Here is a 26107-nt window from a genome sequence, read left to right as displayed (position 1 = left end):
TGTGGGCCCATATCGAGATTAATTCCCCTCTGACTACTGCCTTCAAAGCTTCCCAGACCGTCGCTGCAGAGACCTCCCCCGTAATTGTTAACCCTGGTAATCTATAACCAACATCTTTGATTTTAGGAATGCATGAACGAATTCGATAGATAGATATTTCTAGGTGGACAAAACAGGGCACATGCAATAACATTCTTCGGTTTGATTTATTCCATACCTACTTTCACAATGTAACACTTGTTGAAAATTGTCATTAAAAATAAAGAAATGAATGTTAATAACGAATGGGATTGAGTGTGGCCCAATGAAGAATGTGGACTAAATTGCATTTTTCTGCCACTCTTCCTCAATACACTCTATACTTGATCAAAGAGTCATAAAGGCCTTAACAATTGATGCTCAATAATGATGTGTACAAAATCTGACCATGCAATGCGACTAGATTGGTCTCTCGGATGTGTGTGTTGCCCTATGATAAGAGGCTAAGTTAATTTGTCTCATACTCTCTGAATTTAGAAGAATGAGAGGTGATAACATTAGAATCTATAAAATTCTTTGGAATGCTCTACCCCCGAGGGTTGCGGATGCCCCATCTTTGAATGTACTTAAGGTTGGGATAGACAGTTATTTGGTCTCTCAGGGAATTAAGGGATATGGAGGACGGGAGCGAAAATAGAGTTGAAGTGGCACAGTGACACAGTGGTTAACACTGCTGCCTCACAGCACCAAGGAACCGGGTTCAATTCAGGTCTTGGGTGGCTGTCTGTGTGGAGTTTGCCCGTTGCCCATGTCTACGTGCGTTTCTCCAGGTGCTCCAGTTTCCTCCCACAGTCCAAAAATGTGCCGGTTTAGTGGATTGGCCATGATGAAACGTCCCTTAGTGTCCAATTTAAAGATGTGCAGTTTAAGCAGGGTTACGACAATAGGGCGGAGAGTGGGCCTACGTGGGTTGCTCTTTCAGAGGATTGGTGCAGACCCAACGGGCTGAATGGCCCCCTTCTGCACTGTAGGGATTCTATATATCAGCCATGATCATAGTGACTGGCGGAACTGCCTCAATCGGCCATATGGTCTACTCCTCCTGTTCGTATTTCTTATGTTCTTGACTTCTTGTGAAATGCCACAATAAGTCTTGCCTAAAGAAGTTACTACACTTGTCATAGCACCTTATTACATTTCGGAGATTTTTTCTGATGCACAGTTCGATGTGCAGCAGCTAATATATGCAACACAAGAGCTTACGAACAGAAATTGGATGTGTGGCCAATTCATTTGTTTTAACAATTTTGATTGTGACATGGTTGGCAGCTTAAGGCACTAGGAGAACTTCCTGCTCATTTCCAGTTGGTGCTATGAGATTTTGACTAGTTGGTGCTATGAGATGCTGACCAAGTCTTAGCTTAGTATATCATGCAAAGGCTAGCACCTCTGACAATATTACGCGGAAGTGTAAATTTAGATGCTCTCAAAGCTAGGAACAGAATTAGAACTCAGAATGTATCAATGTAAATACATGTAGGCTAGCTAGACACTAGAGAGAGCACCAGAGACATCACACACACACACTCAACCAATAGATCAGTTAGATAGGACACAACCAATGGACATTCACAATACACACAGAGGTGACACGACCACAAGAGGGCATTACATCGACCCATATATAAAGGACACCACATACATGATCTGCCTCTTTCCAGTGGAGACAGTCAGTGAGTAGAGACACAGGGTTGATTCAATATTACACCCACCACGTGGATTGCAGCAACTAGTTAGTCAGTCTGGGTAGCTATAGTAGGATTAGCAGTAGTGTTGAACCCGAGTAATAGAAATGCAAATAGTTTAATAAACGTGTTGAAGTTATCTCCACGTCTGAACCTTCCTTTGTCAAGCCGCTTATGTTACACCTACAACATAACAAATCAAACATGGCTCTGATACAAGGAAGCCAGCAACTGGAACCTGTCTGACATTTAATGAATTTGCATAGAAAAATAAATAATACAATTACAATTCAATAGTTTGAATGGTCTCATGCACAACACTCTCCCCATGCGAGCTTCCACAATATGGGTCAGTCTATATAGGTTAGAAGCAGGTGCATCAAATTTTCAGCATTCCTTACAATTACCCATGCCTACCAGTGAATTACCATAGTGACCTATGGACCTGATATCCTGATACAAAGCAATTTCACTCATCGACATGCTATCACTGTAGCAGATTATGTTAATGAACTACAAGATTAGTTTATGTACATGACTCACTTTTATGTGTTGCTCCTTTTACCTCTGTTCATTCCCAAATCTGCTAAGGTTTGTATATTTTTAAAATGTATTTATAAAGCAAAATGAATTGTGCTTAAGCAACATTGTATGGTTTTAATGGCGACACGTTCAACAATTATGAGCAGTTAATAATATTGCTCCTAGAAATAACAGCGATATTGTGCCAATATCAGCAATGTGGTGATCTGAGATTAGACCTTAATCACTCAACTCTTTCCTCTTTCTACTTCTTCAGTATACTGCCCAAAGGCAGGTCCGACCCACAGTGCTGTGCAGTCCAGGTAGGGCAAGGAAGTAGACCCCAAATCCACTTCAGCCAGAATATGAGTCGTAGAATCATAGAATCATAGAATTTACAGTGCAGAAGGAGGCCACTCGGCCCATCGAGTCTGTACAGGCCCTTGGAAAGAGCACCCTACTTAAGCCCACTCCTCCACCCAATTCCTGTAACCTAGTAACCCCACCTAACCTTTTGGACACTAAGAGGCAATTTAGCATGGCCAATCCACCTAACCTGCACATCTTTGGACCTTGGAAGGAAACCGGAGTACCCGGAGAAAACCCACACAGACACAAGGAGAAAGTGAACACTCCACACGGACAGTCACCCGAGGCCAGAATTGAACCCAGGTCCCTGGAGCTGTGAAGCAGCAGTGCTAACCACTGTGCCACCGTGTCGAACCCTCAATGGTTCCAATCTGGTCCACACTGGCTGTCCAGCCAACTGAGGTAACCAGCCTAACAAGAAGTTCAAGTTGCTGTGGCAACATGCAGCATTCCATGCATGTTGTAGTCCAGAATTATCGATGGCGATGGCAGAGTCTCCAATGCCCTTTCCATCAGATGGCTAACCAGGAATCTCACCCACTCCTACTGCCTGCGATTGGCATGTGTTGGGAGGATTTCCAGGTTGATACTCAACCTGTTTGGCAGCGTTGTGAGTGCACCTTCTTTGGCCATCAAGTCCCAAAGGGGGACTCGAACCCGGAGGTTCTGCCTCAGAGGCAGTGAGACTACCCTTTGCACCACAAGACCTCCCCCTTTCCATTATTCTTGTATTTGAAAACAAGGATTATCATTTGAAAAGTATAGATCTCTCAAAATTATTGCTTGCCAATAACAATGTCTAACATAACCATCAGGACGGCTTAATTAGGCTACATCTTTAGCCCTCATATTGCCTCATTGTATTGCGTTCTCCAGCAACACTTACTCATATATGGGTGGTGGAGGCAGTGAGTCCAGTAGGGTGCTGCAGGATGGCTGCGTAAGTTTATTCTTCAACTCCTTGATGAAAAAGAACAAGGCTGGCGTCATCCTTGTGAAGCGTTTTTCATCAAAGCCAAACAGCAGCTGCTGGAGTTCTTCTTTCTCCATTGAGACACCTGTTTAAATCATGAGCAAATCAATTTGAATATTGGCGTGAATAATTCTTAAGGAACACAGTTCTTAATGAACAAGGTGCTGTGTAAAACACCCTCAACCAAACCTTTGACTACCCACATGGAAAAAAAGAGCAGAAAGCAATTTTAGAGGTGGAATCTTCCTGCTGGGGCAGGCTTGTAAGTGGGCCCCAGAAGAATTTCATGCAAGTTGGTGTCAGGCCAGCAGGTCAATGTGTTCCACTTCCAGGGAACCTTCCCAGAGGTGGGACATCGCCTGCAGACGCCTGCCAGATCCATTTGTGAGCTGATTGGGGCCCCCTCAGTAAGGGCCGAGCCTGCCAGCTGCCTAGAGGTGACCTGGCAACAGCTGACCTGAGGTTCTGATGGGCTTTTTACACTAATCCCCACTTCCTGCCCACACCAGTGACACAGCAACCATCAGCAGGCCGCTAGCTGCTGCCATAGGCCAACCTGGGCGACCTCGCAGCTGTGGCCACTGCTTATTTCATTCAATTCCAACTTCTTCAGGGTCACTTCAAGATGGTATCCTCATGTTCCACCTCCGACATTGGCAACATCACCTGAGTTGGTGGGGCTGGCATCCTACCAGGATTGCAAGCTCTCTCTTTTGGGCCTACTGCCGCAAGGATCCGTCCACCATCCTGAAATTGACAGCAGACCTGAAGGCAGCTCCTTAATTAGTCACCTCCAAGATGGCACCCCGGCAGGCACCCCAACAGGAAGAGGAAGTCAGCACCCGGAAATGATCCAGTCTCAGGCCCATAAGGACAGAGGATTCTTCCCAGAGTCATAATGCACAGAAGGAGACTTTTTGGCCCATCAAATCAATGCCGGCTCACTGGACAGCAACCCACTCAGCCCCATTCCCCTGCTCTATCCCCTTGGCCACTTAGTTTCCCTCAAGTGATTGTCCAATTACTTTTTGAAATCATTGATCGCCTTTGCTACCCCTGAATTCCATGGGGTTTCTTTGCAGGTCTTCCGTTATATAATAATATAATGCCACCTCCTATCCAATGAAATCTCTTCAATGCAAGCTTCTTCTCTGAAGCAGAGATCCTGCAGCATCTCTGAACTGTAGATAACTGTTAATTGGTTTCTTCAAGCTTAAGCTTTCCTCTATTGGATTTAGCCCCAAGACAAAGCATCAGCTGGAATCTTCTGATTTGGTTTAACTTCCATAATTACAAAAGGCTGGGGCCACACAGTTCCTCTAAAGATCTTCTGACTGCACGTAACTTGCTAAAATCCCCACCAAAAAGAGACAAATATTGGTTTTCAACAATCTTCCATTCAATTTACAGCGATCAGTTGGGGAATCCCAAAAGAATGCACGGTGGCTGGGAAGAAAGGAGTAACAGATATTTCTGAGTCTTACAAAAAAAGCCAAAGGAACTAAATGAAGGAAGAATGGGGCGAAATTCGCCGGTATCGGCGCGATGTCCGCCGACTGGCGCCCAAAACGGCGCAAATCAGTCGGGCATCGCTCCACCCCAAAGGTGCAGAATGCTCCGCATCTTTGGGGGCCGAGCCCCAACCTTAAGGGGCTAGGCCGGCGGCGGACGAATTTCCGCCCCGCCAGCTGGCGGAAAAGGCCTTTGGTGCCCCGCCAGCTGCGCGGAAATGACATCTCCGGGCGGCGCATGCGCGGGAGCGTTAGCGGCATTCCCGCGCATGCGCAGTGGAGGGAGTCTCTTCCTCCTCTGCCATGGTGGAGACCGTGGCGAAGGCGGAAGGGAAAGAGTGCCACCACGGCACAGGCCCGCCCGCGGATCGATACGCCCCGATCGCGGGCCAGGCCGCCGTGGGGGCACCCCCTGGGGCCAGATCACCCTGCGCCCACCCCAGGACCCCGGAGCCCGCCCGCGCCGCCTTGTCCCGCCGGTAAGGTAGGTGGTTTAATCTACGCCGGCGGGACAGGCATTTTAGCGGCGGGACTTCGGCCCATCCGGGCCGGAGAATCGCGGGGGCGGGCCCGCCAACCGGCGCGGCGCGATTCCCACCCCCGCCGAATATCCGGTGCCGGAGAATTCGGCAAAGGGCGGGGGCGAGTATCACGCCAGCCCCCGGCAATTCTCCGACCCAGCGGGGGGTCGGAGAATCCCGCCCATTCTATATTGATCAGTGAACCAGAACTACTGAACAAACACAATGGTGCATGAATATTTATCTAACGGCAATCAGAATGGGGTGAATTCTCCGCCGCCAGCAGTTGGTAGCAGAATTGCCGATGCAGCAGAGAATCGTCAAAAAACAGGATCAGCGCCCTGGCGATGCTTCAGTCCCCAGCCAGTGGTAAAGGTGAGATACACACCACACGCTAGCAGGTGGATGCAAATGAGTCCGATTCACGGGCTGGAAACCCGATTCTCCAGGCCTCCATGATGCTCCTGCTCTCGGCTAGGATTTACACAGGCATGGATTGGTGCCAGTATTTGTAAGCATATCCCTGACGCGGTGGATCTTGCAGCGGGTCAAGGGGGTAAGTATAAAACATAGTCCATTGGAGGGCCCCACACACTGAAAATCTTGCCCATCTGATTCCCCCAGCCCCCCATTAGACCCCCCATCAGACCCCCTCATCAGAGACCCCCAATCAGACCCCCATCAGACACCCCATCAAAACACCCCCAACATACTCCCTATCAGATCCCCATATCAGAGACCCTCTCCATATCGTAGACCCACAAGCTAACTACAATGTTTATAAATGTCTCGGAGATAAGTGCTTTCACTTCCTCTTCGTTCAACAGAAAGAACTTAACTGCTTTTGATGTTGTCAAGAGCTGGCAATCATAGCTAGATGTTTATAAACATTGTGGTTAGGTTCACAATGGTATACTTAAGATGCATTCAAGCATGAAGGGAAATGAAACTAAACAATTCAGACACCTGGTTGTCTGGAAGCTATTACCCTGTAAATTACAGCTGCTGCTTTCTACAGATCTGTCTGGGGCTGCAGGTGTAAGGGACTGATAAGTGAAAATGCAGTGATTTTTCACAGTTTCTGCCTGAACTGCTCTTTAGCTCCCAGGCAGTGCTGTCAGATGGGGGGTGGGTTTCTGATATGGGGGTGGTCTCTGATATTTGGGGGGTCTCTGATATTTGGGGTTCTCTGATATTGGGGGGGGGGGTTCTGATATGGGAGAGTCTCTGATGGGTGTTCTCTGATGGGGGGTTTCTGATGGGGGTCTGGTGTGGGGGGGGGGGGGGCGGGTCACCTTCATGCGTGCGTCCTGTGGGGGGATGGGTGACCCAGCAATTCCCATGGTGGTGGGGTGGAAGGATGCCCCTACTTGTCAGTGGGAAGGGGGGGAGCAGGATTTGCATTCGGGGGGGAGGGAGCCTGCCGGCACACCACCATATCGGGCCACCCACTCAAAATGCAAAATGGCAGCCTGATAGCGAAATTCGGAATGAAATCCAGGGAGCCACTATCATGCATAAATTAGCATGGCAAAGTGGAATGAATCACTCCTGGTCCCTGCTCCTAGCTCCTGTGCAGACCTGGAGCGATTCTACTCCAGCGGGAGAACATTGCTTCCCAAATGGAGAACCCTTCCCAATATGATGGAATACATTATTGTGTATTAAAGGGAGGAATGCAAAGGGGCTACTGTGATTCTGGATTTAGGTAAGGCAGACTCTCATGGGATGAGACAGAGACCGATCATGTAAACTGAGCAAATCTGTCAATGGGTAAACTAATAGATCAGTGTTCAAAAGGGAATTTAACATGATACTCAGCCAGTTTATATCTGTAAAGGGCAAGAGCTCCACTTGCCTCAAGATGTAGCCACGGGGGACTATAGATGTAAGCAGCATAAAACAAAAGGAAACAGCCTAAACAAGTGTAAAATGTAGCATAGCTCCTGGAGAATGGGAGAGAGAAAGAACAGCAAAAGGTGATAAAACAGGTGGTAAGAACTACAAAACGAAACATGAAAAGAAACTTACAAGGATATCATACTCAATACAAACATTTACAATTATATTTTTAAAAAGAGAGCAATCTGATCAATGTGGGCCTCTAAAAAGCTGGATCATAAACGAAAATAAGGAAATGGCCGACTTGTTAATAATGACTTTGCATCAGCATTTATAGTGGAGGAACAGGATAGCACACGTGACCTCACAATAAAATTAAAGGAAAAAATCTCACCATAATTAATTGAAACAATTTAACAGTACTGAAGAAAATAATGGAAGTAAAGAGTGATAAACACCTTAGTGTTTGGTGGGGTTACTGGGTTATGGGAATAGGGTGGAGGTGTGGGCTTGGGTGGGGTGCTCTTTCCAAGAGCTGGTGCAGACTCGATGGGCCGAATGGCCTCCTTCTGCACTGTAAATTCTATGATAAATCCCCAGGATCAGATGGTTCTCATCTCAGGATTTAAGTAGATGAGACCATGACAAGGTTCTCTTGGGTCAAGATTTGTTCCTCTAGATTGAAAAATTGCATCTCACTCATCTACTGAAGAAAAGTGAGAGAGGAAGAACAGGGAATTATAGATCAGTTATTGGGAATATACTAGAGCCTATATAATTAGGGATAAAGTGATGGAACTCCAAGGAACCTTTCAGCTGATCAGAGAGCCAGCAGGGATTTATAAAGAGTAGGTCATGTATGACAAACTAGTTGAACCTTTTGAAGAGGTGACTAAAGTAGTGGAGAGGTAAGTGTCTATTGATTGTACTTATATGGACGTCCAGAAGACAATAGCTAAAGTTCCTTATAAGAGGCTGTTAGCTAAAGTTTATGTAACTGAGGAAAAATCATTGATTCGGTGAAGGAATTGGCTGAGTGACAGGAGAGAGAGAGAGGAGGAATAATGAACAGGCACTCTAACTGGCGGAGGTCTTGTGACGCAGTGGGTAGCGTCGCTGCCTTGAAGCCAGAAGCTCAGGATTCAAGTCCCACCCCTGGACTTGATGGCCAAGGAAGGTGTGTTCCTAATGCAGCCAAACAGGTTGAGTGTCAACCTGCAATATCTTTCCAGCATACCAATGCAGGCGGTGAGAGCGGGTCAGACTCCTGGTCAGCCATGCTTGGTGGGGAGTGGGGGCCCTCAAGCTACAACCCTCTGGCGACAGACTAGTGACCCGTTCCAGGAATAACTAGCTATGGAATCAGAGGAAAGGCTGCCTGAGTGTACCCTCAAGCTACAAGCCTCTGGCGACAGACTAGCGACCTGTTCCAGGAATAACTAGCTATGGAATCAGAGGAAAGTCTGCCTTAGTGTACCATTAGATGTGGCAAGAGAATTGGAATTGGACTTTAATTAGCAGGATGTGACTAGTGGCATTGCACAGGGGTCTGTGGTGGTGCCTCAAAACTATTGACTTCATGCATTAACCACTTAAACAAGGGTATATCCAAGTTTTCTGATGATACAAGGAAGGACGACATTGCGAGCAGTGTAGACGGAAACTTGAAATTACAATGGGATATTAGTTGATTGAATGAATGGGCATAAGTGTGGCAAATGGATCGCAATGTATTCAAGTGTGACATCATCCACTTTGGAACTAAATGGGGTAGATCAGAGTACTTTCCAAGTGACGAACAGCTAAAAACAGTGAAAATTCAAAGAGATTTTGGGGTTCATGTACGTAGGTCATTAAAATGTCAAGGCAGGTAGAAAAATGTCAAAACGAGTAATGAAATGTTGGCCTTTATAAACAGAGGCCTAGAGAACAAAGGGTCAGGTGTCATGTAGCAGCAGTTTCCTGGTTAGATGGAGTACGGTCATTAGTTCTGGGCATCATATCTTAGGAAGGACATATGACCTTGGAAGGAATGCAGAGTAGATTTACTAGAACCATTTGTTTCCAACAGTTAAATTATAAAGAGAGGTTACACAAACAACGTTTGTATTCTCTACAATCTAGCAGTTTAAGGGGTAATTTTTGCAACGGTCTCAAGGTGTTAGGGGGCTTTCGATAAGGTAGACAGAGATAAACTAGTTGGGGAATCTACGACTGGGTGACGTTGCCTAAACATTAGAGTCAGACCTTTTAGGAGTGGAGTTAGGATGCACTTCTAGACATAAAGGGTCTTGGAATTTGGAACTCCCTTTCATGATAGTAGTTGGTGCTGGGTCAAGTGTTAATTTTAAATCTAAGATTGATGGACTGCTGTTAACTGGTGATATTAAAGGATAAAGGCGCAGGTAGGTCACACATTAGCCAAGATCACTTTGAATGGTAAAACAGGCTCAATAGTCTACCCCTCTTCCTATGTTCCTATGATGTAATCTTAGCTTTTAAAATCAGAAAAGAAACCAATAAGGTGGATGTGACAAGGTTCTCGATTTGAACCAAGACAATCTCAATTGGAGATGCTCAGGAAAACACAAACCAAGGAAGGCATCTGTTAAAAATATGTTAACTTGTCAACTTTTGGACTAGACTGCCACCTAGCGAAGTGATTATTGACTAAATATTCAAGAAGAAAATGGATACGATGGTCCAAATGTTCAATGGGTAAGTGCCTTATAGATTGGCTCATACATGAGGGTTATTTTAGCCTTCATCCCTCATTTGATCTGTAACTCCTTACTTCAGTAATGGGCTGTTACTCAAGCTCAGTATCCACCTTCGAGGAAGAAATGTGCACACTTTTCAGCGGTCTGCTGTCAGCTTTAGTGAAAACATGCAGGTATTGATGAGAAACGAATTGCACAAAAACTGTGATGCTCCTAACAACCTAAGGATATTCACTGACTGGACACAAAAGTGCATAACAGTCACTTGATCAAGGTACTGAAGAGCTGTCAGTGTCCTTTAAATGGTCTTACAACATGAATTATGCGCCCAGGAGGACAGAAAAGGAGAAAATGGTTGGGCCAAAGGTTGTAGAAGGGAAAAGAGCCGATTCCTAATTTAAGAAGTGAAACTTTTGCAAAATGTGCAAGTCCTGTGAGCTGAATGGGATGAAAGGCCTTTTTATTTTTAATCTTATGATCTTGATATTGTATCTGACCATATAAGTGTGTGAGTGAGTGTGTTTGTATGTGTGAGTAAGTGTGTGCGTGTGAGTATGAGTGAGTGAGTGTGTGTGAGTATGAGTGTGTCTGAGTGAATGTCTGAGTAAATGAGTGAGTGAGTGTGTGTGAGAGCGTGTGTGAGTGAGTGAGTGAGTGAGTGAGTGCAGTGGGAGGGGAGGGAAACTTTGGTCTGGCCTAGTCATCCATCAGCTTGATTTATGCACCCAGATCTTTCCCTGGACAGAAAAACATTGGGGGGACACAGTGTGAAGGCACCAATTGGCGCATTGGCCGCCCATTATACATTCTGCCCAATGGGATGTGACATCGGGTGAGGTGTTTAACAGGCCGTCAGCTTGTTCCTAAGCCCCAGCTGAAAGTGAATTTCAACCTCTATAGCGTACATCTGGCAGGCAAAGGCTCTAGATCTTAATTACTGCACATCTGTTGTTTTGTCTGAAAATATCACTTCAAAGTATTGTAGCGCAAGGCTTTCTCATAACTGAACAGAAACAACTGATAAGTGTCGCACTGCTTTTCAAAGATAATTGCCTGCCAGGTGGATTGTTTTCAAAACATATCAAGAGCAATATTACATCGGCTCATTTTCTATTAATACCAAGAACAAATTCTATTAATACCAAAAACAAATGCTTCAATCCAGCCCCACGTCCGCCACAGTTACTGATAAAAGTAGAGATCCCTATTAACCCAAACGTACAAATTTCAAAGTGCATGCGGATATAGTCCTGGATAGAACAAAGGGCTGGAGAAGATCACAGAAAGAGTGAGGCCATGTTGCAATTTAAAAATGTAGAATTTTACAGTCCATCCCTCTGGCGACATTTTCAAGTTCCGCTGAATTCAATGGACCTTTGAATGGCTCGCCGCAATTTCCGGTCCTGTCCCTAATGTGACGGAGGTGTCAAATTCCACCCAAGAGCGAGAATTTTAATTAACCCATTAGAAAACCAGAAGGCAGTGTAGGTCAACAAGTGGTTAGTAAGCAAAACACATGGGATAGGGAGTAATATACTGGCATGAATTGAGGATTGGTTAACAGATAGAAAACATAGAGTATGAATAAATGGGCCATTCTCAAGTTGGCAGTGTCATGAACCATGCTGATGTTATCTGCGAGGGTATCTCAACTTGGAACACCAGTTCGTGGAGATTGTAATGTTTTGTTTTTTGCAATGGTGTTCAATGGAGGCAAGTGAAACCCCAGTGGGAATAAACAGCCCAGTCATTGTGTAACAATTATTAAAGACCATTAATTAAATTAAAGAAAAGACAAATACACACAAACAGAACTATGGTACGTGAAAACAATTGAGCATATGAATTACTAAACACACACACAGTTTAAGTAGAATGTAACCCTTGTTCAAAATATATCTATGATCCATGAACTCCTTCAGATTTCCCCTTTCCTCCAAACAACATCCAAATTAAATAGATCTGTAAGTCAAAACCAGCTTATAGTTACCGCACAATATAGGGAGGATAATCAAGCCTGTGAAGTGTCTTGTCCTGGTCCAGCGAAGATATTTAAACTACCTTTATGAAGGTTTCTGCACTGCCTTGGCTCAAGACTTAGAGGATGCTAGATGTAAACTGACCTCTAGGATACTAGATGTAAACTGGCCTCCTTGCTTCTGAGAGTGCTGTCAATTATATCCTTTCTCCTCTTTCATTCTGCATTCTGTGCATTTGGCTGTCTATCTCTATCAAATTCCTTGACTCTGGACATTGGCATGTGTATCATAGAATCCCTGCAGTGCAGAAGGAAGCCATTCATCCCATTGAGTCTGCACCGACCCTCCAAAAGAGCACTCCATATGGGTCCATCCCCCCGCCCTACCTCTGTAACTCCGTAACCTAACCTCCACATGCCTGGATACTAAGAAGCAATTTATCATGGCCAATCCACTTAACCTGCACACCTTTGGACTATGGGAGAAAACTCATGCAGACATGGGGAGAATGTGCAAACTCCACAAGACAGTCACCCAAGGCTGGAATTGAATCCAGGTCCCTGATGCTGTGAGGCAGCAGTGCTAACTATTGTGCCATCATGCCACCCACCTTTCTGATCTCCCAATCATCTAGGCAAGCTGTTTCTACTAATAAGCAATTCACACATGATTCTATCTAGACGCCTTCTAATCTCGTTACTGGGAAAGTCACATCTCATCCTGCCTTTTAAATACTGGCTACTGCTGTCTCTAGGCAGATTTCTACCTGTTGTTGGGCAGATTGCATCCTATTATGTCCTGTTAAATTCGTATTAGTAATGTTACTAGACAAATTCATGACAGCAGGTTGTAAATAGTGGGGTACCGCAAGGATCTGTGCTTGGGCAACGGCTGTTCACAATTTATATGTGGGGCTCAATTGTAATATTTCTAAGTTTGCTGATGATACAAAACCAGGTAGCAAGGTGAGTTGTTAGGAGGATTCAAAGAGGCTTCTAGGAGATTAAGACAGGCTACGTGAGTGGACAAGAATGCGACAGATGGATTATAACGTAGAAAAATGTGAAGTTCTCCACTTTGCCAGAAAAAAATGAAATGCAGAGTATTACTTAAATGGTGAAAGATTGGGAAGTGTTGATGTACAAAGGAACCTGGGTGTCCTTGTTCATTAGTCACTGAAACCTACCATGCAGGTGTAGTAAGCAATTAGGAAAGCAAATGGTATGTTGGCCTTTATTTCACAAGAATTTGAGTACAGGAATAAAGAGGTCTTGCTGCAATTGTATAAAGCCTTGGCGAGACCACACACAAAGTTTTGTGCACAGTTTTGGTCTCCTTGCTAAAGAAGGATATGCTTTCCATAGAGGAACTGCAGCAAAGGTTCACCAGGCTGATTCCTTAGATGGCAGGATTGTCCTATGGGGGGAGATTGAGGAATCTGGGCCTGTGGGCTTGAGAGTTTAGAAGAATGAGAGGCGTTCTCATTAAAACATATAACATTTTTGCAGAGTTTGACAGGGTAGATGCAAGGATGGATGATTCCCCTGTCTGGGGGTGTCTAGAACCAGAGGACATCATCTCAGGATAAGGGGCAGGCCGATTAAGACTCAGACTAAGAGACATTTCTTCGCTCAAAAGGTAGTGAATCTTTGGAAACCTCTAACACAAAGGGCTGTGGAGGCAAAGTTATTGAATATATTCATGCCAGAGGTTGATAGGTTTTTAGATATGAAAGGCATCAAGGGATGTGGGGATAGTATGGAAAAATAGCATTGAGACAGAGGATCATCCATAGTTGATTGGAGGATTGAGGGGCTGAATTGCCTACTCCTGTCGTATTTCCTAGGTCCTATGCATTGGGCGAGTTAGACATGAGTAGGATATAGACAGCAGGGTATTGGATGAGCTGATGTTTATGGGCGACAAATAGAAAGTCAGCCAGGAGAGCATTAAAATAATTGAATCTGGAAGTGATAAAGATATCAATGTGGATCTCAACCAGTACAAAGGCGGAGGTAGAGGCAGGTGCCATTACAAAGGTGGATGGAAGCAGATATATACAGTTAGAAACCCAGCTCGGAGCCAAAGAAGGATGTCAATGCAACAATCGGTTTCGAAGAAGGATGTCAATGCAACAAACAATCAGTTTCGGTCAGAGCAAGGATCAGGAATGATCAGAATGGAGTTTCTGGTGGAGTTACAGCTGCTCATTCACATAATAGATATATTTTTACAACTGAATACGTTTTACCAAGTTTTAGAATGTTCATAGGAACATAAAGATTAGTAAGTAGTAGTAAATGACTCACCATTTGAAAAGCGCCTGATTTTTAAAGATACGTCAATACACAGTTGGCCGTCCGCACATTTTCCAGGGATCCCTTGAATACTCAGAATGACATACTTTGTCTCTTCATTAAAGCAAACAGTCTGAAGAGAAGAATTCAATGTTGTTATTTAACGATAAACCATGACAAATTCCGCCAAATATCCTCCCTGCTTTTCACTATTTCAAATTGCGGTATTTACTGGCAATGCCAGAAAGTGAGGCATCAAACGAGCAAAATATAACTGAAAGAAACCTCCGGAAAGAAGATAAAATAAACAAGTGTAACTATCAACACCTTGAGAAGATTTTAATGGTAGAAATGGGGGGGTTGGCACGGTGGCACAGTGGATAGCACAATTGCTTCACAGCTCCAGGGTCCCAGGTTCGATTCCCGGCTTGGGTCACTGTCTGTGCGGAGTCTGCACGTCCTCCCCGTGTGTGCGTGGGTTTCCTCCGGTTTCCTCCCACAGTCCAAAGATGTGCAGGTTAGGTGGATTGGCTATGATAAATTGCCCTTAGTGTCCAAAATTGCCCATAGTGTTGGGTGGGGTTACTGGGTTATGGGGCTAGGGTGGAGGTGTTGACCTTGGGTGGGGTGCTCTTTCCAAAAGCCGGTGCAGACTCGATGGGTCGAATGGCCTCCTTCTACACTGTAAATTCTATGATAGCACTGCCCCCTCGCAGCGCCAGTACCTGGGTTCGATTCCGGCTTTGAGTGACAGTGTGTGTGGAGTTTGCACTTTCTCCCCATGTGCAGGTTAGGTTAAGGGGTTATTGGGATAGGGCGGGGAAGTGGGCTTTTGTGGAGTACTCTGTCAGAGGGACGGTGCAGACTCGATGGGCCGAATGGCCTCCTTCTGCACTGTAGGAAGTCTATGATTCTATGATCATGCTCATGTTTATCCTGGCTCAGTGATTTGTCCACTGGTCGTGTAGATTATCCTGGCATATTTATTATGAACTATAAATGGTTTAAGGAACAGAATATATTTCATATTAAATATGGTGTGTGTGTGTGAGACACAGCTGTCAATAAAGAGGTCCTGGTCTCAATAACTGGGAAGGCAAACTTGACAAACTCCATCTGAAAACAGTGGTTGTCTCGCAACTGCTCACACACGCCAAAGCAACCGGTGTACTCACACATGGGCTGTCGGCAACTTTCCAAACTCAAAGGTACGACCCGGAGAGGCACTCTGCTATTGCTGCCATTAAAATCTTCTCAAGGTGCCGAACAAAAAGATAAGCAGTGCAAAGTCAGCCCATCTCTAGGTCTACCATGTAACGTGGCCGAAAAGACATGGGATGTGGACAAATTAGAGCTGACATCATTTCTTAGTGGCCACACATTACACAAAGGATAGATTTTAATACACGTGAGACATTATAATTTACCGCAGTAATTCATCGGCAGGAAATCTCAGGCTGTTGGGACTCTCTGTTACCCCCGGCAGCTGAGGTCCCAGCAGACACACCCACATCCCTCGCTCACACCCATCTGTAGGAACTGCCCACACACCAGGCTCTTAGCATAGAACCACATGCCTGCGCAGTATGAACGTCTCCGCCATACAATCAGTTGTCACAGTCCTAGCTGTGGTAATACCTGGTATTGCGGTACCAGAGAGAGGAATGACCATTGGCTAGACCGTGGGGTCTACCATTGGGCAATGTACACAGCCCCGCCCTGAGAGGCAGGGTATAAGAACCAATGCCGTCCCAGCAGCCTTCACTTCTGTAACTTCGCTGCTGGGTACAGTTCTATCTGATTAAAGCTGAATCGATATGACTCCACGTGGACTCAAGAGTAATGATTGTGTATCACTAGCGTCCAGCATTTGGTCAATCTGCGACTCCAGGAACCTTGGTGCATGTCTTATAGAAGCCATCTTCTTGGAGTGACAGTCTGTGCTGAGCGGAGCGCTTAAACGTTGCTCCAGCTTGTCAGGCTCTGAACGCGAATCCCGACCCCAGCGAATCAGATGCCTGTGGGGCCGGGCCCCGGGCAGGCTACAGGTGGGCTGAATGTTGGCCCATTTACATGAGATGAATTGCTCCTTGCCGGCGCTTCTAGCGGCAGCGCACAGTTACTGCGATTCTTGACCGGTGGCAGCACTTAGTTTCCGGAACGGAGAACCCACCCAATACGTCCTTATAATGTAGGAAATGCCCTTGCGGAAAGAAGAATAAATTCTTGCAGGATAAAGTACTCTATTAAATTATTGTAAATACTGCTTCAGCAATCAAACACATGCATTTCTGTTGCACAATAGTTGTTTAAATATGTTGCTGTAAATGTCTGCTGTTACTCCATAAAGCTGAAATTGGGCATCACAAGGTTTTGTCTCCCTTGTCAAGATGGCAAGTGCCTGAAGGTGGGTGGTAATTAGCCAGAGTCCATGATGGACCATCCCTCTCCGTTATAGAGAGAAAATTGGTATAGCTTGAGAGCACCACGCACATCCAGCGTGCAGCTAGGTAAAGGGGCAGGTTTTCATGAACAGTTGAGCGACTAGTATTAATGTCAGACTAGTTTAGAGTGAGAGAAAACTGGGCTATTCAGCTAGATTGTCCACAGAGATGAAAACATAATGCGACAGCAGGCACAGAGCTGAGAATTGAAACAAAGACATAGCTTAAGTTCAAAATAAATTTGCAATGATACCCAAGTATCCATTCATTCAGCATTTGTACCATAGTGTCCTCTATATTGAACTCTGGATTTGTCTTGTTATTTACGTAATATAGAAATGGAGCTCTCAAATGGTTAATTTGAAATAAAAGAGAGAACTTGATGCGGGGGATTAAAAAAATGTGGGTCTCTTGCTCGCTCGTGCTCTCCCGCTCTGTTGGAAATGAATCCAGGATTGAGACACCATGGGTTATTTCTGTTCAAAGCTTCAGCTTTGCAGTTTAGTATAATAAAGCCCAGAGGATTTGAGACTTCATTACCCTGCAACAAAAGGGTAATCAAATTTGGATCAAGTGCAAATGAACTGGATGAGATGTAAAAATAAAATCATGAGGGAGAACAGCACTCGATGCAGCCTGCCCAGCAGCCTAGATATGAGCTAAAAATAGGCAGCTGTTTCCTAATGTTAGAGGGGAGAGGGAGAAGATAGTGGGAGCAATTTATATAAATATTCAAAGAAAAGTGAGAGGCTAAAAGCATCCAGACTTAAAGGGGGTCAGGAATGATTGGCTGGATGTGACTATTTTCACTTCTATGTTTTTGGAAGGCCCATAACATTCGCAGTTATGTCTTTTATCGGTGTCATTCCTTCTCCCAAATAAAGCAATTAGGTCAATATGAACATACAGCAAATCACACTATGCAGATATAAATAAATTATGCCATAAAATTAATCCTCATCATTTGTGGATTAAGTAAACTTCTTATGTTGTTTTCTCATTTCCATTTCCATTGATTATTTGAATAATTATAAATGTCCACCTGATGTTCCTCCAGTTGAAGCTCACGGAATCGGAATCCTCCTTCGCTTTCGAAGAAATAGCCTTGGCTTTGACCGAGGTAAAACACCAACAAAGACATCTCTGATTCCTCTATCAGCCGATGCAAATCCTTTTCATACGCCACCTTGAAGTGCAGTTGGAGGCTGTACCCTTTCCAGTTCACTGTTTGGAAAAGGAATTATGTTTTGTATATTTATGAATCAAATAGAAAGCAGGGATTTGGCTCAGAACAAAGCATTGATACGTTATGTGATCCAAAACAATGAAAATTGCAAAAGGTCTATTTTTTGGGGTATCTTTGAAAATCATAGTGGAGTCATTAGGAAAATGATTGGAGGACAAATGATCGTTACAGCTCAGACAAATTGGATTAATTTTCGAAACCAGATGGCAATATTTACTGGGATGAACAATTGCCGATGAACCTTTCCTTTTAAGTGATTAGTCACCATATCATCAGAAAATCCTACCACCACAGCAGTCAATTGTGCATTGGAACTTCAGCAAAACCTTGGCAGAATCAGGGAAAATTCAAGGGTAGATACTGTTCGGTCTGAAAAAGAGATGAGGGACAGGATTCTCAGGAAAACCGGCACCAACCACTCTGGCGTCAATAGCCCCCGAAAGTGCGGAATTCTCTGCATTTTCAGGGGCTAGGTGGACGCTGGAGGGGTTGGTGTCGCCAGCCGGCGCCAAAGGGCCGGCGTGAGTTCGCCCCCCCACCGTGGACCGCCCACGCATACTCACCTGCCAGGTCCCGCCAGTGTGTGAGTTGAGTGATTCACGCCGGCGGGCCTAGCCAAAAATGGACGGCCGCTCGGCCCATCGGGGCCCGGGGGGGGGGCCGCGGCCAACGGCCCCCGACCGGCATGGGGGGGATCTCGCCGCCGCCGGAATACGGCGCCGGAGAATACGGCAGCCGGCTTCGGGGCGGGATTTGCGCCATCCCCGGGGGATTCTCTGACCCGGCGGGGCGACGGAGAATCCTGCCCGAGGTGATTCCGTATGGTCTACAATCCGGGGCAGGGCTGCTTTGGAAAGAGGGCTGAACAAAATGGTGATGCAGCCAAAAACAATTGTGACACAGGAAAAAGCAGATTGGGGGCGGGATTCTCCATCCGTTCACGGCGGCAATATTCTCCCTCTTTGGCTAGGTGCCAAATTCTCCCTTCTCGCTGGCAACGGCAGCGGGGCAAATTCGGATCGGAGAATCCCGGCCTGGGCCATATGCTGTTAACCACTCTGATAGTCAATACAGTAATAATAATACACACACAATCAGGCCTGTTTCAGTGCACTTTGTAAGCAAGGTAATTTATCACAAAATATTACTTCAAATATACTGATACCACACAGTTTGGTCGCAATTCTTTGAAAACATTTCTAAGTGTGGTAGCGAGCTAGGTATTGCCGCGAACTTCCCGCCGCTCAGCCCAGTGAGGCCAACAACACAATTCAACGTTAATTGGTCCACTTAACGGAGGGGTGCCGGACTTATGAATCCTCACCTCCTTCAAGGAGCGTGTCCTGGAGGTGACTGGAGTGGCCGAGGACAGCTCGGTCACCCACGCGGAGGCTGGCGGATGCCGCAGAGGTGAGGAACCACCAGATTCCACCTGGAGGACCTGTTAAATGTGAGTTTTTATTGTCTTATTGATTGACCCATCCCTCCCACTGACCACATGTCCATTCTCCCGCAGGTCCTCCAGCCAACGGCGCCCACCCAACCCGGGCGGCCCCCTCTCCTGACTCCAATGAGAACTCCTCGGAGGAGAGCTCAAAGGATGCCACCGTAATAGCTGCGGCACAGCTGTCATCCCCACCCTCCACCAGCGCCGATGCACGCACCTCGGTGGGACATGTTGGTGGACAGGCTTCTGGGACACAATCTGGAGAGCACCACACTACTGATGATGGCCATCAGGTGGAGGCAGGAACCTCCAGGCAAGATAGCAGTCGGGGGGCTGTTGGATTCCAGGACCGCGCTGGGTCCCAGCTTGAAGCTACGCCTGAGGTACAGAGGTATCCGGTGCTGAGTGAGATGATAGGGAGCGGTCAGGACATTCAGAGGGAGATGTCAGTGTCACTCCAGCAGATCCATAGCTGATTGGATGGGTCCCTGAGGCTAGGGATGCAGGAGATGACTCTGGCAATGCCTGGCACCGAGGCCAACACTGCTAGAGTGGCGACCGCAGTGGAGAGCCTGGTGCACCCTGTCGGCACCATCAGTGAAGGTGTCCAAGGCATTGCGCAGCCATGGCTGAGGGTCTAGGCAGAACGTCTGACTCACTGGGGGATATAAAGGACACAATTCTCCGGCTTCATTACGCTCTCACTCAAGCGAAACGAGGCCGGTGAATAGCAGGACAATAGCAGCAGATTTGTGTCAGGCACCAAACAATTTGCGATGCAACCAGCCCATTCCTGTAGTCGAAATCGGGACCTCGCCGTAGCTTGGCGAGAAACCAATTATCACCACTTAAACCCAATTTCCATTCAATTAACGGGAGCCACCCCATATCCAACGGCCTTCTGTCATTCAGCGGCCTCCCCAGCAAGTGCCCACGCTGGCACCTATTAGTACTCCTTTTGAAAAACGTGAACCTGGCGGAAGGGCTTCTGTGGGGAGCCGAGCAGGGGGGTAGCCACCTTTGCTCATAGGCAACGAGCCCGAGGGCGTTGAGATTGCCGATCCTCTGCTTGGTGGGGGTGAGCGACCCTCGGCTGGGGCTGGGGGACCCTTGGCTGGGGTTGGGGGACCTTCCACAGGGGTGGGCTGCCATGGGAGGGTGGGGGGGAGGCTCTGGGGGGGCAATCAGGGGGCAACCACTCACGCCACCACCATGCCAACCCCTGGATCTCTGGCTATTAATTCATCACTCCAAGGACAATCACAGATAAGTGACTGCACCCCTGGACCCGGACACATTCCCAACCTGTTTCCAGTCCCAGAAGGGAAAATCCAGCCCAAAATGTTTGTTAATTGATCTGTAGAGGGTGCAATTTCTTACCGAGAAAAATAATTTGCAGAAGCCATTTTAAAAATATATATCTAATCCAAGAGGACATTCTTTGCAGGTCATAAACACCTCAAAGGCATCAATTTGTGTGGCTTTTGTATTGTTGTATTTGATATTGCACTTCAAAGGTGCTACATTTCCATGTTTCATTGTGCTACGCCATTCGCATTGCCACTGCTGTACTTCTAATTACATGGAAGATGAAAGGTGGAAATGTACATCGAGTTGCCCAGTTTCCTTTAGCATTGATGCTACTGCACCCAAAGCAGATGTCATTTGAGCTCCACAGGTCTTTTCTTCACCCAATTCAGTTCTTATATAACACTTAGACCTCAGAGGATGTTCAGTAGCTTTCCGTCTCAGGGCCTTGGAGTGGAGGAAACCAGGACAGGAAGGCCTTAGATTGTGGCCATTCCCCGTTTGGGTTTTACAACAGTAGACACAGAATTCCACACACAGTCCGAGAGCAGTGAGCGTCACAACACTCGGTCTTCGACAGCCCCTTGTTCTGGTAGACCAGCAAGTTTCAGGTAGGCCAAGGGCGCTTTTCACTGAGTTGATAGCCTTCAAGCAGAAGCTAAATCTTGTTTCAGTGTATCCCTGAGAACAGTGCCTAAAGCGTGAGAGTGTCCAGGCTTTTTAATACAAAAAGCAGAAAAATCTTAATTTAACGATGAGGCCTCTGAAATCCTGATAACTACGGTTCGGACACTTTTTTGTTTGCTGAGAAGACTAATCCTCAGGAATCCAAAATAGGTGCTTCATGGCAACATGTCTTTCATTGAATGAGCGCGATATTATTTGCAGTGAGGATTTGGCTGAAGAAGATACTTGACTTAAAAAGTGAAGACGCATGAATGTTAATGTCAATTAGCTGCACAGTGCATAGTCGGTCATTAGGAAAAGCAGTGGTGGTGAAACATACAGTAAATGTAAAACATGATACACAGAAGGACGTAAGAGTAAGTGGAAAAAGCAGGTTTACCCACATTAAACTATAAATGGCACGATAGAAAGTTGGGAAGGAGTTTATATTCCAATCTCCACTGTTTGTAGACCGAGTGGTTGTGTGATGACGTGTGTCGGAAATGCCGGAATTTTCCACGGAAGTGCGGCCAGAGTACAAGCATGAAGCAGCAGCTAAGCTGGTGAATGAGCTATTGTGCATTACATGTCCTTGTTGTCAGTGTTTCGGGAACCCGACACATTGACATGGTGTCAGGAATTGGCAATTCGGCACACGGACTTTGCTCCAACCACCAGCTCGTCTTTGATGAAAAATCTCAGACAGTTGGGCAATGTTCAAAAAGGAGTGGCGCATTTACTTTGGTGTTGCATTGTCTGACAAGGCGAAAAAGGTACAGGCTTATACTTTATTATACTTAGGGGCCCTGAGGCTTGTTGAGAAATTGAGTTGCTTGTTTTCCAGATGGAGGAGGGAACGGAGGACCCTGAAATTATTCTAAAAACGTTTGAGAATATTAGTCTTCCAGTAAAAAAATATAATCCTCGACAGACATGCGTTCAATGCGGCTTGGGTCATTGTCTGTGCGGAGTCTGCACGTTCTCCCTGTGTTTGCATGGGTTTCCTCCGGGTGCTCCGGTTTCTTCCCACAAGTCCCAAAAGACATGCTCATTAGGTGAATTGGCCATTCTGACACCTCCCTCAGGTGCCGTAGTGTGGTGACTAGGAGGTTTTCACAGTAACTTCATTACAGTGTTAATGTGAGCCTACTTGTGACACTAATAAAAATTATTATTTATTATTAATTCAACAAACCAAAGAGCAGATGAGTCAATACAATCTTACTCGGCCACCCTGAAAATCTTGAGACAGAAATGTGCATTTGGAAGGCTCACGGATGAACTAGTCAGGGATCAAAAATTTTGTGGAATTCACAGCGATTTAGTCTGTAAGCAGCTGCTGTGCGAGAAAGATTTAATGATACAAGCAGCATGTTAAATGAACAATCAGCAAAAAGATGCAGAGAATTTAGGTGGGAAACAGAAGTATTCACAGGACAGGGCATGCCCTGCTCCAACTGCAGTGGCCAGCACTCTCATAACAGAACATCTTGTTTCGCATATTATAATTGAATCACTTTGCTAAACGTTGCAGGTTCCTCGTCCATCAGCAACATGGCAGCTGCTCGCTCGTCCAGAAGTAGGAGCATCAGTAAGGTGAATGAACTGGAGTTCAGCCAAAGGAGCAAAGCTACAGAGCCTCCAACAACACTCTATTGCGAGAGTGTCGACACTGACACAGAAAAGGATAAGATCTTCATCACCCTCAATATGACTCACAGCAAGCAAGATTGACACTGGAGCAAAGTGTAACATATTGTCCAGCCAAATGTGGCAGGAACTAGACCCGTATGCAGCATTAGACCCCAACGCCCCGGTGGACCTCTTGGCTTATGGCAGATAAATCATCCATGCCAAATGTGTAACTATTCTCCAATGCATACGGGGCAGTTTTAGGTTTCATACAGTTTTCTTCTTTATAAATTGAGAGTACCCAATTCATTTTTGCCAATTAAGGGGCAATTTAGCGTGGCCAATTCACCTACCCTGCACATCTTTTGGGTTGTGGGGCCGAAACCCACGCAAACACGGGGAGAATGTGCAAACCCCACACGTACAGTGACCCAGAGCCGGGATCGAACCTGGGACCTCAATGCCATGAGGCAACAGCACTAATCACTGCGCCACTGTGCTGCCCTAGGTTTCATATAGTTGACCAGACTGTATGGCCCCTATTAGACATTACGTTGGTGGTCGTACAGGATCATACAACTTGGCCCAGAACTTCATGCTTTACAACAATAGGCCCCAGAATTGATAGTACACAAAGACCTCTTCAATTGTGACATCATTGATTAACTACCAGTTATATACCACATGACCACATGTGACTGGCTGTTTCGGTGTCACCAACAGTCTGTGATCTGAGAAGGGTCGCAGTAGCTATGAAGCAGAAAGCAATTAATGAGCTGCATTGGATGACAACACTGGATGTCACACATCCTATAGATGAGGCTGCAGAAAAGAAAGATGGCACATCAGAATATGTATTGACACACTGCACTTGAACAAGGTTCTGTTCAGACCTCATCACCCTACGAAGAAAGCAAAACAGGTAATAGCAGACATGCCAAATGCTAAGGTGTTCCGTATTCTTGATGTGAAATGTGGGTTCTGGCAGATCCCATTAGATGAAGAATCTTCGAAAGTACCTACATTCATGTCTCTGGTAGGCAGATATAATTTTCTTCATATGCCCTATGGGACCTCCACTGGCAGCGAGGTCTTCCAATGGTGCATGGGGTAACTCTTTGCAGACCAACCCTCCAAAATCATCGTCAATGGCATCCTGAATTGGGATCACACTATGCAAGAACATGATGCAGGTCTTTGTCTCGCCCTCGACAAGAATCAGGACCACATAGCTGAAGCTTCACCCTCTGCAGATTCTTCACCATCAGAAATGATTGATCATACAGGGTGGAATGATACTACATGGCCAGCGATTCATCATTCATACCTCTTTTCAGAGCTGCTGCACCGAACTTCACCAGGGCACCCTAAGTTGGAAGCAACTAGATACAGGGCCAAGGACTCACTGCACTCTCCATGTACACTGACATGGAAAGGGATGTTTCCAGATGTGCACCACAGAGTGCACTCAACGCACATGAAGCAAAAGAACCACTTGACTTCCATGAGTTCCTGGACTTTCCATGGTCATTCATTCACAGCAGCTGACATTTTTTTTTTGTTGTAAAATATTTTTATTCTCCATTTTCACATTTTTTCAAAATTTACACCCCACCAACAAGCAGTAAATGGTAACAAATACAAAGACAATTCCCTTATCAACAACAACGACCCCATCCTCCCACCACCCTAAACAATGACCCACCTGACAATATAAGCGTCAAATAAAACAAACCCTCCCATGGTAGGAAAAATAAAGGGGAAAACAAAAAGAAAAAGGAATCAGAAATCGCCTATGGTCACCGTTGACCTATAGAGGGCCCCCCCCCCCCCCCCGCCCCCCACCCCCTAAGAATTCAATGCCATCCAATCCCCGAAAGAGTACCGTAAATGACACCCATGAATTGTAAACCCCCCCCCCCCCCCCGACTCCTCCCCCCCACTTCCTCTTACAAAACTCCTCCCCCCAACCTCTGTTCCTTCCCCCAACTTTTGTCTCGGCTAGACTCATCGGAACCTGTTCTGCTAGTCTCCAATGGCCGCAGCCCCTCCCCCCACCTCACTCCCATTCACTGGCCGGCTTAAACCGGCCAGCGTGGAGGCCCCCGCCCGGGTCTCTTTCCCCCTTGCCCGGTCCCAGGAAAACGAAGAAATCCCCTTTAGCACACAAACCAGCTAGGGGCTGTTTTAGCACAGGGCTAAAAAGTTGGCTTTTAAAGCAGACCAAGGCAGGCCTGCAGCACGGTTCAATTCCCGTACCAGCCTCCCCGAACAGACACCGGAATGTGGCGACTAGGGGCTTTTCATTTTCAAACCCCGGATACACACCCAAGCCCCAAAGAACCATCATTGCAAGTGAAAGTCCCATCTCTTCCCTTGTCCAAATATATACAACGTTAGCTCATTTAGCACATGCACCAGCTGCAGTGAAAAAAATAGTTACATGAGGCTACATTGGTGCATGACCACTTCTCAATTCAGCCACAGTCCTTCTGCCTTCACAAACTCCTCCGCTGCTTCCGCCGTCCCGAAATAAAAGTCCTTGGATTTGTAGGTCACCCTCAACTTAGCTGGGTATACTATGCCACACTGCACCTTACTGATGTACAGTGCCTTCTTCACCCGGTTGAAGGCAGCCCACCTCCCCGCCAGCTCCACCGTTAAGACCTGATATGTGCGTATACCAGCTCCAGCCCACTGCACCACCCGCTTCTACTTTGCCCAGCACAGGAACTTCTCCTTCACACTGTACCTATGAAAACGTAAAGTCACTACTCTTGGCGGCTCATTCTCCTTTGGTACAGGCTTCCACGACTGATGAGCCCGATCCAGTTCATATCGGGAGGGATCATCCCCCTGCCCCAATAGCTTTGTCAACATCGTGGCAAAATATTCAGTCGGCCTCG

General features: G+C 46.1%; 1 protein-coding gene and 1 long non-coding RNA gene across 2 annotated transcripts in view; one reads left to right on the top strand and one right to left on the bottom strand.

Moving 5' to 3' along the window:
* Positions 1 to 26107, bottom strand: part of amh (anti-Mullerian hormone) — a 57615-nt gene that overhangs the window by 7317 nt on the left and 24191 nt on the right. Inside the window, exons 2-4 of the mRNA XM_072482462.1 lie at positions 17945 to 18126; positions 14471 to 14591; positions 3502 to 3673 (exon numbers count right to left, since the gene is read on the bottom strand). Coding sequence (XP_072338563.1) covers positions 3502 to 3673; positions 14471 to 14591; positions 17945 to 18126 — 475 coding nt within the window. The remainder of the gene's footprint in view (positions 1 to 3501; positions 3674 to 14470; positions 14592 to 17944; positions 18127 to 26107) is intronic.
* LOC140395082 (uncharacterized) overlaps positions 23990 to 26107 on the top strand; it is a 44296-nt gene continuing 42178 nt past the window's right edge. The window contains exon 1 of the long non-coding RNA XR_011936097.1: positions 23990 to 24123. This is a non-coding gene — a long non-coding RNA (uncharacterized lncRNA). The remainder of the gene's footprint in view (positions 24124 to 26107) is intronic.

This window comes from Scyliorhinus torazame, chromosome 18 (genome assembly GCF_047496885.1).
Source record: "Scyliorhinus torazame isolate Kashiwa2021f chromosome 18, sScyTor2.1, whole genome shotgun sequence".
Taxonomy (NCBI): domain Eukaryota; kingdom Metazoa; phylum Chordata; class Chondrichthyes; order Carcharhiniformes; family Scyliorhinidae; genus Scyliorhinus; species Scyliorhinus torazame.
The sequence above is the reverse complement of the archived record's forward strand: the minus strand, read 5'-3'. Positions and strand labels throughout refer to the sequence as shown.